Source organism: Topomyia yanbarensis, chromosome 2 (genome assembly GCF_030247195.1).
Source record: "Topomyia yanbarensis strain Yona2022 chromosome 2, ASM3024719v1, whole genome shotgun sequence".
Classification (NCBI taxonomy): domain Eukaryota; kingdom Metazoa; phylum Arthropoda; class Insecta; order Diptera; family Culicidae; genus Topomyia; species Topomyia yanbarensis.
Window position 1 is genome coordinate 267860538 of NC_080671.1, and position 14510 is coordinate 267875047.

The 14510-nt window shown below is 38.1% G+C and overlaps 1 protein-coding gene across 6 annotated transcripts in view; it reads right to left on the reverse strand.

Moving 5' to 3' along the window:
* Positions 1-322: 322 nt before the first annotated feature.
* LOC131683143 (glutamate [NMDA] receptor subunit 1) overlaps positions 323-14510 on the reverse strand; it is a 1648542-nt gene continuing 1634354 nt past the window's right edge. For 3 of the 6 annotated variants that reach the window (XM_058964974.1, XM_058964971.1, XM_058964976.1), the window contains 3 exons: positions 4369-4642; positions 3887-4313; positions 325-1145 (listed from right to left, as the gene is read on the reverse strand). In XM_058964974.1, coding sequence (XP_058820957.1) covers positions 888-1145; positions 3887-4313; positions 4369-4642 — 959 coding nt within the window. In that variant the 3' untranslated portion in view covers positions 325-887. Of the gene's footprint in view, positions 1146-3886; positions 4314-4368; positions 4643-14510 lie in introns of all 6 variants that reach the window. The other 3 variants (XM_058964972.1, XM_058964973.1, XM_058964975.1) reach the window with 2 other exon arrangements.

Genomic DNA, 14510 nt, shown 5'->3' on the forward strand with positions numbered 1-14510 from the left:
TATTTTATTAACAGAGCATTGGCAATAATTCGTTTGTATGTCTATTTTATGGGCCATTTTTTCGCTTTCCCATTGATTTGGTTTGAGATTTCTAGCACTGATGTTGTCCTATGCTGATTTGAGCGATTCTCGGAGTCCTGCCACTATCCCATGTAGTATGTGTTATCAAAAACATCGCGAAGCATCAAGTTCTAAATGTTCTCAATATAATATCCGAAGAGAGTGATAAGAGTTATAAGAAATGTCTCATCACACTGTTAGGTGGATTAAAAATATTTTATCATATTAGAATAACCAAAATGTAAAAAAATCAAGTAGCGATAGATCGAATACAGATATATTCGGGTTTCTTTTCAAATCATTGTCAAGTCCATGGAAATTGGAGCAATTAATTGTTTATTATGTTTCTCTATTGTAAGGTGATAAGTAAAACTCGTAAATCTAGTTGCGTCCTTCTCAAATGGTAAAAGTTATAGTTTTAATTCATTTTTTAATGCAGACTGTAGCCTTTATCAATTATTCTTTGAAGTGCGGTTGCGGTAATACCGCGCAGTAAAAGCTCATTTCCTGCACCGCATCCGTTGGAAAAAGTATCTCACCGCACCGCAGTTTTTGCGGTGCGGGTGCGGTAAATTCCGTAATTACCGGTAATTACCGCAATCGCAACGAACCCTACTTATGTTTATAGATAGATACATTGTGAACTACTTGTCAATTTGTTAGCTGAATTAATTTTTTTTCTTTGTTTTTAGATGTCAGAAACGAGCAATGTCATGTGACTCATACTCCAAACTACAAAATCCGTATCAACGCACCGCTCTTCTCTGCTGCGGATTTTTATCTAATCTACCAATTTATTCAACCTACAATTTGTATAATTTTCCTTTCTAAACTACAAGATGGGAGACATCCGTTGCGTATGTTGGCATATATCTCGGCGATGACTTAAATGTAAGATCGTTGTTTCTTCGGTTCCGTGTTACCTCATGGTCACCTGGCCACGCTCTCTCCGCCGCACGTGGTAATAGGGTTAGTTTCGTGTACCGATTTTTGTCTTCAACCTGGCTGATTGATTTAGATACAGAATTTAGTCCCACATTATACTGTCGCTGCATGGCCAGGGATGCGCGCAACGTTTTTCGTTTCTGAAAATACATACATTAAATATCAAATCAGTCTCACCTTTTTTGTTCGGTTCAAATAGATTTCTTCCCTGGCAACATTTGCATGCCATTCACTGATAAAATTCACACTATAAAACCAAAGGAAATTTAACATCATTTTCAAGTTTACTAGCATGTTGAAAAGCAAACCTAAGGATTCTCTTCGAATTTCACATGAAAATCTATTAAAACGCAGTTCATGTGCTCACGGTGTGTCTGAAACCATTATTAACAAAAAATACCATAAATTTGGCATACGGCATTCTATAGATACAGTATGCAAGCATGTCCTCAGAGAATTTCAAAATGATCCATCGAGAGATTCGAGAGAGGCGATTTGAAGTTTTATGACATGTTTCATAAGGCTACCAGCAAACACCCACGGGATTGGTCCTATCTTTATTAACAAAAAAAATATTTGTCTACTTATTTGGTATTTGGCATTCGAAAGATATGGTAATCAAGTATATCCTCTGCAAGTTTGAGAATATTCCATTGGCGAAACGGAAAGTTATAACGATTTGAATGCGGTATGCGGTCGTAGATGGGTTTTCTGCCAGATTTCAAGCATGAAGCCATGTTTATCCATTAACTATTTAGATCGTTTATACGTTTCACTGTTTTAAAGAAAAAACGTACCATTTAAATACACAAATATAATGTACAAACGGTGTTATTTATATGGTGCGCTGAAAAAATATGAAAATAGGGTTATCTACCTAACGATAACTATAACGTGTAAATTAAAAAAAATTGAATAAATGTTGGAATGTTTACTTAACAAGGCCATATCTCAGGAGTTTGTTTACTGACTCTAATTGTTTTCATTACTTAACTGGTAGATTTTTTATCAACAATTTTCTTTCAGAAGAATATAAAAAAGAGTTGTCTACCTCAAATAATAGACAATATAATTGATCTCAACTATATGTACTATTATTATGTAGTGAATATTTTTGTGTTAAAAATAACAACCCGTCCATTTTCATTCACTAGTTGACTGCAATTGCTGTATACTACAAATTGTGGATATATGAAATGTTGAAACTAACACAGTCGTGATTCGCTGGTTGAACAATTTTTAACAGGGGCCGCTTTTTAGTTGGACCTTTGCTAGTTTGTCCATTGTCGAACTAAAAAGCATCTGAATGTCAAATTCTTTTGTTAAATTCATTTAGACAATAAAACTGACAATAGTTAGTGACGTGAACAGATGCATTTGTATTGATAACGTTCCCCTTGACCAGTTTTTGACATCTGTCAACCCAACCAGCGAATCACGAATGTACAAAATTTCCAACAAAAACCGTACCATAACATAAATTGATCTGAATCTGAAAATACCTTCACATTTTTGAATATTGAATTTATGATTTTATTTTTCCATAATTTGTAGTTTACGTTCGTTGCATAAACCAATGTATAGAAATCGATAGGTCATCGTTTTTAATATAACAATATAAACTAAGTAATGATAACAAATATGTTGTCTATTGTTTGAGGTAGGCAACCCTCTTTTATATTCTTCTCAAATAAAATTATTGATGAAACGTCTACCTGTTGAATAATGAAAAAATAATTAGAATCGGTCAACAGAACACTGAGATATGGCCTTTATAAGTAAACATTCAAGCTTTTATTCATTTTTTTTTAATTTACACGTTATAGTTAACGTTAGATAGATAACCCTATTTTCATATTTTTCAGTGCGCTATATAAATAACACCTTTTGTACATTAAATTTATGTAATTAAATGGTAAGGTTTTCCTTTTAAAACCGCGACACGTATAAACGATCTAACTAGTCAATGGACAAACATGGCTTCATGCTTGATATCTCATAGAAAACTCATCTATGACCGCATACCGCATTCAAATCGTTATAACTTTCGATTCCGTCAATGAAATATTTTCAAACTTTCAGCGGATACACTTGTTTACTATATCTTTTCAATGCCAAGTACCAAATAAGTAGACAATTTTTTTTTGTTTATGAAGATAAGACCAAATCCGTGGGTATTTGCTGGTAGCCTTATGAAACGTGTCATAAAACTTCAAATCACCATATCTCTCGAATCTCTCGATGGATCATTTTGAAATTCCCTGAGAAGATGCTTGGATACTGTATCTTTCGAACGCCGTATGCCAAATTTATGGTCATTTTTTGTTAATAATGGTTTTAGACACACCGTGGTGCTATTTCAAATTATATTCATACTACTTTCACATGAATACGATATGTTTTATCATTGAATTTTGGTTGCCATGCTGTTGAGTCGCATAGTATGTACTTTCCACATAACATTCATGTGAATAACATATAGTGCATATCCATATGTAAAACAATTGATTTCGCCGATTCTTCTACCCATTAAATCTATAAACAAAACTAATCGATATTTACATTCATTTTGAAATCTTTGTCAATGGTTTTTTATATGATGTTTATGTGATTTTCACATAATGTTTGCAAGAATTCCACGTGAAAATCAGGTTGTCCACAATCTATTAGATATTCAAATGGTAAACGCATCCTTTTAATGTGTTTTACAATTGAATCAAATCAAATGTTTTCCATATGATGTTAACGTGTCTAATTTTTTCAGTGTTGACTTAGAATTTTTATAGCTCTGTGTACGGGGGCTGGGAATTGTATGCAGATACAAGGCAAGCGTCAGTCAACTATGCAGTGTCCCTCAGCCTTACTCAAATTTTAAACTTACCTCAATTGTTCCTCTCCACTTATCCGCTGCATGTCTCGCAATTTCCATCTTTTGTTGTTTCTTTATTTGATGTTTTTTATAGATTACTTCAATTATGATTAATCCTATTCCTCCAACTATACCAGCGCCAACGAGAATAAAAACACCAGCCATATTTTTCAAACCCAATGTGTTTGGAGTCTTTTCAAACTGTTCACACTGTTGTATATTCCCGTGGAAAATCCATTCTTTGTCAAGTGATTCCATGAAGCCGCTTTCGTGGAAATCAAGTATTGCTAGGGTTACGGCATTTGTCCAAGGAGAACCTTTCTGTAATCCTATACCGTAGCCACTTCTGCCGAAGAGCTCTCCTGCTGTAACTAGCTCACAATCTTTTGCTGCCTCGTATTCCAAACGAGAAGAGTCCCATATAAAAGCCATCAATTTACTAAAATGTATAAAACTTTTAATGATATGACGTAGGAATTTATAATTTTCTATACCCATGCTTGACATCGTGAATAGCTTGTTCAGCAGTAGCATAGTTGTTTGCTTCCATAGTTCGGTACATGTTGGATAATTCTACTTGTCTTCGAAAGTACATATCCACAGCAGAACCTTTAACAGTAGCGCAGGTTAAATTTTCCATCGTGTTGCGTAAACGAGCATCATTTATTCCGGATAGCTTTGTCTTGGGTCGTTCTAACACAAGAAATGCTGCTAAATTGGCTGTATATGAAGCCACAATGATCATAGCGAATCCAGCCCAAACCATACCTAAAAATTGTTAATCGAGTTTCATCTACATTTACAGTGGTGGTCGATACGTAATAAACTACGTCAAAAGGTAATGAATATATTTCGGACTTTGATGTCAATTAATAAATAGATAACCACATACACATTTTAACAATAGTTCGAGGAGCAGAAAAAAACGAAAGCCGGATACCCGGATTTTGAGGTCCCAGGAAACCCGTGGTGAGGAAATTTTTGAAAAAAAATTGGGATGAGGGTTTTCAGATTAGAACCAAAGCTTGTATGAAAAAACTAGGGATGTTCAACAGTGAATGGTCATCTTTCATTATCACATCAAACCATGTGGAAAAGGTTTATTGCTTCGAAAAACAAACTGAAGTAATTTTTTAGCTTAATCATTAAAAATCGTCAAAATCTGATGTCAAAGCAGAAACTGATTTAATCCACCTAGCAGTGAGATGAGACATTTCTTACACATATCACTATTAGATCATTTACTGGTCTGCCGAATTCATGCGAAGTAGACACCCAACTAGAGGTGAGATGAAAACACTTTCTAGTCCTGCAGGAATAAAATTCGAAATAAACTGAATAAATTATAGAAAATCATTAAAACGAACGAAATAAAAAAATAATGTAAAAAATAAAATAAAATAATGTAAAAAATAAAATAAAAAGGTGTTCAAATTCATAAAATGAGTAGAAGGATTGATGTAAATCAAAATCAAATTACATTAGCTCATTAAATGACAATTTGAATCAAATGAATCAAATGAATCAAATGAATCATATGAATCATATGAATCATATGAATCATATGAATCATATGAATCATATGAATCATTAGAATCATTTGAATCATATGAATCAAATGAATCAAATGAATCACATGAATCAAATGAATCAAATGAATCAAACGAATCAAATGAATCAAATGAATCAAATGAATCAAATGAATCAAATGAATCAAATGAATCAAATGAATCAAATGAATCAAATGAATCAAATGAATCAAATGAATCAAATGAATCAAATGAATCAAATGAATCAAATGAATCAAATGAATCAAATGAATCAAATGAATCAAATGAATCAAATGAATCAAATGAATCAAATGAATCAAATGAATATAATGAATATAATGAATCTAATGAATCTAATGAATCTAATGAATCTAATGAATCTAATGAATCTAATGAATCTAATGAATCTAATGAATCTAATGAATCAAATGAAACAAATGAATCAAATGAATTAAATAAATCAATTTAATTTAATGAATGCAGTGAATACAATGAATCGAATTAATGAAATGGATCAAATGAATACAATGAATGGAATGAATAAAATGCATAAAATGAATAAAATAAATGATAAATTAAATGAATAAATAAAACAAACGAATCAAATAAACAAAATAAACTGAATTGATAAAAAGAAGAAAATGAGTAGAAAAAATGCATTGATTTAAACGAAAAATTAAACGATGTTAAAAGGTTAAATTAATAGAAAATTAATAACAAAAAATATATTGTGTCAAATAAATTATTTGCATGAAGTGAATAAAACTGAAAAAATAGATTATTAAAATGATAAGCTGGGAGTGAATCCAAAGAATGATGCGAATGAAATAGATAAAATGAACGCAGATCAACAAAACGAATAAAAATATGCTGAATGAAACTACTAATTAAAATTCAATTATCATATATTTAAAGTTAAAAAATATTTTTGAATATAGAAAATGAATGAACCGGATTGTACGAATTTGAGAACCATTACCAAAGTTATGAAATGTTTTTAAAAATCCAATCTTTTGAGAAAAAGCTAATTAATATACAATGGACTTTCTAGAGCTTCCATTTTTTTGTTTTAGTCTTTTCGTTTTCATGCTTCTTTACTTGACTTTACTTGACGTCGTTTTAAGATTATCTGGTGTTTCTACTTTATTGATGGACCCTAATTAGTTATCAGGAACATGGAACGTTCAATTTGCTTTGGAATTCAAATTTTACTTTTTGGTCACATATTCCCGAATTTTTTTGTTGTGCAGAGTAGAATTTGCTGGTCCAGTATTTTAACGCGCTATTGAATATAGTAAAGTGAGGCAAGGTCACATGTGTTTCAAGCCCCTTCCACAGAGAGCGACAGAGGGAGAATGCGATTCGTGAATAAGACAAGTAGATATTTCAAAGTCTTCATTTGCATTAAAATAAGTAGTGTGAAGTGTCTAGGCTATGTCGATAACTTAAAATGCTTACATTCAGGTGATTATAATGCAATCTCTTTCTAGTCATCCTTATAACTTGCATATAGTTACGTTCGGAATTCTTTTTCAGGAAATATAGATTAATAAGTCCTATATAAACCAATACTGTGCAAAAGAAATGATTCAAACTACCAGGATGGCAAAATGTAGTCAGATTAACTCTCTGTCCAATGCATAAACTCTGATTGTAATCCTCGCTAATTTACTGGTACAATATGAAAAACTGAATTATCCAAGGCCTCTCTACTAATTGTGACTGCCTGAATCTTATGAATCTAATGTTTCTAATGAATTAAATGAAACAAATGAATCAAATGAATCAATTTAATTTAATGAATGCAGTGAATACAATGAATCGAATTAATGAAATGGATCAAATGAATACAATGAATGGAATGAATAAAATGCATAAAATGAATAAAATAAATGATAAATTAAATGAATAAATAAAACAAACGAATCAAATAAACAAAATAAACTGAATTGATAAAAAGAAGAAAATGAGTAGAAAAAATGCATTGATTTAAACGAAAAATTAAACGATGTTAAAAGGTTAAATTAATAGAAAATTAATAACAAAAAATATATTGTGTCAAATAAATTATTTGTATGAAATGAATAAAACTGAAAAAATAGATTATTAAAATGATAAGCTGGGAGTGAATCCAAAGAATGATGCGAATGAAATAGATAAAATGAACGCAGATCAACAAAACGAATAAAAATATGCTGAATGAAACTACTAATTAAAATTCAATTATCATATATTTAAAGTTAAAAAATATTTTTGAATATAGAAAATGAATAAACCGGATTGTACGAATTTGAGAACCATTACCAAAGTTATGAAATGTTTTTAAAAATCCAATCTTTTGAGAAAAAGCTAATTAATATACAATGGACTTTCTAGAGCTTCCATTTTTTTGTTTTAGTCTTTTCGTTTTCATGCTTCTTTACTTGACTTTACTTGACGTCGTTTTAAGATTATCTGGTGTTTCTACTTTATTGATGGACCCTAATTAGTTATCAGGAAATATCAGGAAATATAGAGTTTTTCAGGAAATATAGATTAATAAGTCCTATACAAACCAATACTGTGCAAAAGAAATGATTCAAACTATCAGGATGGCAAAATGTAGTCAGATTAACTCTCTGTCCAATGCATAAACTCTGATTGTAATCCTCGCTAATTTACTGGTACAATATGAAAAACTGAATTATCCAAGGCCTCTCTACTAATTGTGACTGCCATTGAAACATCAATTGAAGTGTAGTCAGTATAGAGCGGATATGGACGACGAAAACACATTGTACTTGCATTCCCCATCGAGAGTGGGGACTTTGGGAGACTTCTTTTCTCGGATCTAATTCGTGGATATTTTTGGTCTTTGATCAGTTATTTTTCATGAAAGTTCATACCAACACAACGAATGTGCAATTTCAGTAATATCGTCACAAAAAAGATATATTTGAGCATATGTTTCATTCAAAATTCAATAGATATACGAAGAGTTTAATTATAACTATTATTATCGCACGTGAATTGTCTCTTTTCAAAATTTTCATCGTCGAACATTCATATTACCCAGTTAAGCCAAATATTTTTCAGAGATAGCCATAAATTTCCTTAATTATAGTGTAGGGGAGACCGAGGAGGGTTGAAACAATATTTTGTTTCTGTTAGATAAATCGACAAAAACTGAAATTCGATAATTGTTTATTTATAAATTTCTTACTTCTGGCTTTATCAAATTACATCAGAATAACTGGTACAAATAAATAACAAAGCAGTAATATATTGATTTTTGTAACAGTGTTCTCTTTGTTTCAACTCTCCTCATACCTAGGTGTAGAGAATAAGATAAAAGAAATAAAAAACAACTTTATGCAGATGAATATTAAACTTTCGTTAAATTGACTCCCACCTACAATCATACAATGTAATCCATTTCTTTCGCTTTAGTTATTTCTTATTGGTCGTATGTCATCCGACGTGGAGATCTTAAAACACTTAAATTAACTGCGCCACCCAGCATTCTTGCAACTGACGCTGAAGCGAAAGTATCGATGAAACAGCAGCAGCAGCGGGTCGAGTTTCTCCCCATTCTCCCAGTGGCTAGTGCAGTGAGCGGGTCGAGTTCTCTCCCCACATCGATTGGTATAAACAGCGATGCTGTTCCAATCGAAGCTCATTCGCATTTCAGATGGCGTGGCGAACGGATCGCCTTAGGAAGCAGCAGTAGCAGCGGGTCGAGTTTCTCCCCATTCGCTTTTCGGACGGATTGGCGAACGGATCGCCTCAGGAAGCAGCTGTAGCAGCGGGTCGAGTTTCTCCCCATTCGCTTTTAGGACGGCTTGGCGAACGGATCGCCTCAGCAAGTAGCAGCAGCGGGTCGAGTGCCCCCATCCCCACGCTATCTTTCAACCTTCAACTCCCAACTAGCAGCCATGGAAGATAATCGGTTCGTTTTGGCTCCCGAAGAATCGATGGAAAATCACGACAATGGCGCAGATGGTACTAGAACCACGTGTACTCCCAATAGGTAAGTTTCGCTGTTTTAGCTAAGTAAACGGAACTGTGGTCGAGGCAGTATCCGGTGAAACAACTTGACCTCTGATAGCCGAGGCAGAGTGTCAGAGTACTGTGAAATCTAAACGGAACTGTAGATGAGGCTGTATCCAAAAAAATATTGTCATGCAGAGAATGTAATACATAACTGTAGTCGAGGCAGTTTCTGACAGCCAAATGTATCGGCTTACCGAGTTAGTAATGGAAAATATTTATAATTACAGGTCGAAACCTAAGTCGAAAAATAAGATTTCGAAGAAGAAATTGATGCAGGAGTTGATAGCGCTCAAAACTGAGCTAGATATGTTAAGATCCGAAAAAGACCAGGTGATTCTCGACTCACAGTCAACCACTACGACAAATGACCAAACAACAACCAATTTTGTACCGGACAATCGTCGGGTGTCAGGAAGCGAGTCTTTGTTGGTCACTATGAATCACATGTCTCTGGGATCCTTGAACATCCCTGAATGTAAGATATCCGATGGTGAAACTGACCTTGATAAGAAGGCATTTGAGCATTGGAAGGAGATTGTCATGGCCTCGTTCAACCTAGTGCGCGCAACCGATGAGCAAGCAAAGATGGACATCTTTAAAATAAAAGCCGGGACGAAGCTTTTGGAAGTTATGCAAGGAACATCAACCGCCACAGATGTGCCAGAGCAGCGTACCCATCCATTCTCTAATGCGATCGCTCGATTGGACCGTTATTTTGGGTCAAGGACCTACATCATTGGGCAGCGTAGCAAATTGATGAACACCGTACAACTTCAAGGGGAATCAAGCGTATCCTTTGTACGGCGAGTTGCAGCTAAGCTATGTGATTATAGAATCGAGGAGGAAATGGAGGCTATAGTGCGTACCATTGTGAAAGGAACAAGTGATGCCCGTGTACGCGTTCTAGCACAACGTAACTGGGTCAATCAAGGCGACATGAATAGCTTGATTGCGATGGTACGAGACCGGGAGATGGAAATTTTCAACGAGGACGAGTACCAGAAGCATAACCGTCAAAGTACGGCAACAATAGCCGCAGTATCGCAAGAACGCATTCAGTTTCGGCGGGGATCTGGACCAAGATTTCTAAGAAATCAACGTGGAAGAGGAGCCTATCAACGTGGACAATTTCACTACTAAGGGTCATCTAGAAGCGCCTGTTGGCGATGTGCAAGTGCGTATCATGGTCCAGCCAATTGTCCAAGCCTGGATAAGGTATGCCATAACTGCAACCGAAGGGGTCATCTAGCTCGTACCTGTTCAGCCCTGTCTCGGCAAGGTGTTCTCCAAAAGCGCCCACATGGCGAATCAGATGACGAAGAACCAAGACCAAAACTGGCAGCGATCACACAGTTACCAGCAAGCTTCCGTGCTGATCGGTCGATACATCTCGAACGCGTTAATATCGAAAGTTTGCTCACGAACTATACTATACGGTTTATTTTTCTACTCTCATTGGTGCTTCTAAGCACAGTGCTTTTGCAATCGACGCGAGTGTGTTTCTCTGTGATGCGGGAAAATACATTTCGCGTGGACTATTCACAGTTCCCAAAACACCTTTCCCATGATGTAATCCTAAAGTTCATTGGGAAAGAACTCGGTCTCACGCGCGAAAACGTGCTTCAGATCCAGCCAAGCAGGAGACTGGGATGTACCTTCGTAAAGGTCAACAGCCTTACCCTGGCTGAGAAAATCGTGGAAGAACACGATAGCAAACACGAGTTCGTTTTCGATGGCAAATCGTACAAACTGCGGATAACCATGGAGGACGGAGCTGTGGAGGTGCAAATATTCGACCTTCCCGAAGACATCACCAGTGAACAAATCGCTGTCTTCCTCGCCGAGTATGGTGAGGTTCTCAACGTTCGTGACCTCCTGTGGGATAATCGCTACGGTGCCTTCGAAGGCGTGAAGACTGGTGTTCGTGTTGCTCGGATGGTGGTGAGGAAGAACATCCCTTCACTCGTGACGATCCAGGGGGAGGATACCGCGGATGGTTACAAGGGGCAGCGGCAAACCTGCCTTCACTGCCGCGAATTTGCACATATTGGCATCCCATGTGTGCAAAACAAAAAACTGCTCGTGCAGAAATTGACAGCCGACCGATCGTATGCAAATGTCACGAAAATGTCAGTCCAACAAAAAGGACCGGCAAAACCGAACAAGCCGAAGCTGGCCGACACACAACTACCGTCGGGGTCGAAGCCCTTGGCACGAGACTCGGGTCCACTTGTACAACCGCGTGAACCTATCGAGACACGGTCTATAGTTACCCAGCAGAAAAATATAATGGATCCCCCCGCCGCGCCAGTAGCGACTCAACAGAAAACTTCGGCTGCGTCCACAGCCAACCAACCGTCGACCGTAAACCCACTCGGCATCGTCGGCCTACAACACAAAACTGATGGCAACGACACAGACAGCTCACAAGCATCTCAAGCTTCAGCTGCTAGCCGACGCTCACGAAGGCTACCGCCGGGGAAAAAGATGCGGCATGGTGACGAAGACCTCACCACAACCGAACACGGACGCGTCCAGATTTCCGATGAAGAGATGTAAGCAATGGGGGACTACATCAGCTGCAATATTGGAACTATTAACATCAACACGATCACCAATACAACCAAACTAAATGCCCTTCGCACTTTCGCTCGTTCGATGGATCTTGACATCATATTCCTACAGGAGGTTGAAAACGAACAGCAAACCTTACCTGGCTACAACGTTATCTGCAACGTCTATCATGCGAGGATAGGAACGGCAATTGCTCTTAAAGAACACATTAAATTCTCGCACGTAGAAAAGAGCCTGGATGGGAGATTACTCGCCTTACGTGTAAACAACATCACGCTGTGTAACGTGTATGCCCCGTCGGGATCTGCTCAACGTGCCGAGCGAGAGCAGTTTTTCAACACAACGATCGCTTACTATCTTCGTCACCACACCGCACACACCATTCTAGGAGGCGATTTTAACTGCGTGTTACGAGCATGCGACGCAATGGGGAGCAACTCTAGTCCTGCTCTACAAGCCACCGTTCAACAGCTGCATCTTCATGATGTATGGCAGCAGCTCCGACCACGCGAGATCGAATACACACACATCACGCACAACTCTTCCTCCCGACTCGATCGCCTATACGTGAACGCAGACCTTCGAGATCAGCTGAGAACGACTGCGGCCCATGTCTGCTGTTTCTCGGATCACAAAGCCGTCACTATGAGAATTTGCCTTCCTCTTCCCGACAGAACACATGGTCGTGGTTTCTGGTCCCTCCGTCCTCATCTCCTGACCGACGAAAACATCGACGAGCTTCAAATACAGTGGCAGTATTGGACTCGCCAGCGTCGAAATTTTCCGTCATGGATGGAATGGTGGCTGTCGTGTGCAAAACCTAAAATAAAATCTTTCTTCCGATGGAAATCGAAAATTGCGTTTGATAATTTCTATCGCGAGCAGCAGCGACTTTACGGTTTACTGCGCCAGGCATACGACAGCTACCATAGCAACCAGTCAATGCTGACCACCATCAATCGACTGAAGGCAGAAATGCTTTCACACCAGCGGCGCTTCTCTGAGATGTTCGTCAGAATCAACGAGACGTACGTGGCGGGTAAGCCGATCTCAACCTACCAGCTGGGAGAGCGAGAGAGGCGAAGAACAACCATCGAGCGACTACGAAACGAGAGAGACGAAATCATTGATGACTCGGTCACCATACAGAATCACATGGTCGAATACTTCACCGGCCTGTATGCGCGTGGCGAAGTGGAACAACAAGAAGACGACGGCCCCTTCCAGTGCGAAAGAATCATCCCAGAAAATGACGCTACTAACAAAGCCACTATGGACGAAATAACGACGGCTGAAATCTTGTCTGCCATCCATACCAGTGCATCCAAAAAATCACCTGGTCCTGATGGACTGCCGAAAGAATTTTATCTGCGTACATTTAACGTCAGCTATCGTGAGCTAAACCTAATCATGAATGAGGCTATTCGATCCAATTTTCCGGCACAGTTCGTTGATGGGGTGATCGTATTGGTGAAGAAACGCGGTTCAGGGGATACTGCGCGTGCATACAGGCCGATAAGCTTAATCAACTGCGACTACAAAATACTCTCTCGAATCCTGAAGCAACGACTCGAAAATGTTCTTCGATCTCACAATCTGTTGACTGACTCGCAAAAGTGCTCAAACTCTACCAGGAACATCTTTCATGCCACCCTGGCACTTAAAGATAGAATTGCTCAGCTGAAAACAAACAAGCGGAGAGGCAAACTGGTGTCGTTCGACCTCGATCATGCATTCGATAGGGTAAGTCACCATTTTCTGTTCCACACCATGCGCGCGCTGGGATTCAACACGGCTCTGGTTGGGTTGCTTTCTCATATAGCAGCAGCGTCTTCGTCTCGACTGCTAATAAACGGACACCTCTCCGCACCCTTCCCTATACAGCGATCGGTCCGTCAAGGTGACCCATTAGCTATGCATCTGTTTATTATTCAACATCACCCGCTACTAAAACGATTAGAACAGGTGTGTGGAGGAGACCTGATCGTCGCATACGCGGACGACATCAGTGTCATCGTCAGCAACGCAGAGCAGCTGAATGAAATGCGGGCTTTATTCAGGCGGTTCGAACAAGTCTCAGGAGCCCGTCTGAATGAAGCAAAAGCAACGGCAATTGACGTGGGTCTGACAACGAATCCCATAACAGTGCCATGGCTTCGTACGGAAAGCAGCATAAAAATACTCGGTGTGATTTTTGCGAACTCAGTCCCATTAATGGTGTCCTTAAACCGGGACATTCTCGTGACAAATTTTGCTCGACTAGTCTGGATTCACTCGTTGCGTCGTTTGGTTTTACACCAAAAAGTAACGCTGTTGAATACTTTCATATCATCCAAAATGTGGTACATGGCAGCCAACCTTCATCCAAAAACAGCGCACGTGGCTAAGCTAACTGCTACCATGCGCTCTTATCTATTTCGCGGCTTTTGTGCGACGGTACCGATGCAACAACTGGCGCGTAGTAAGGATGACGGCGGCTT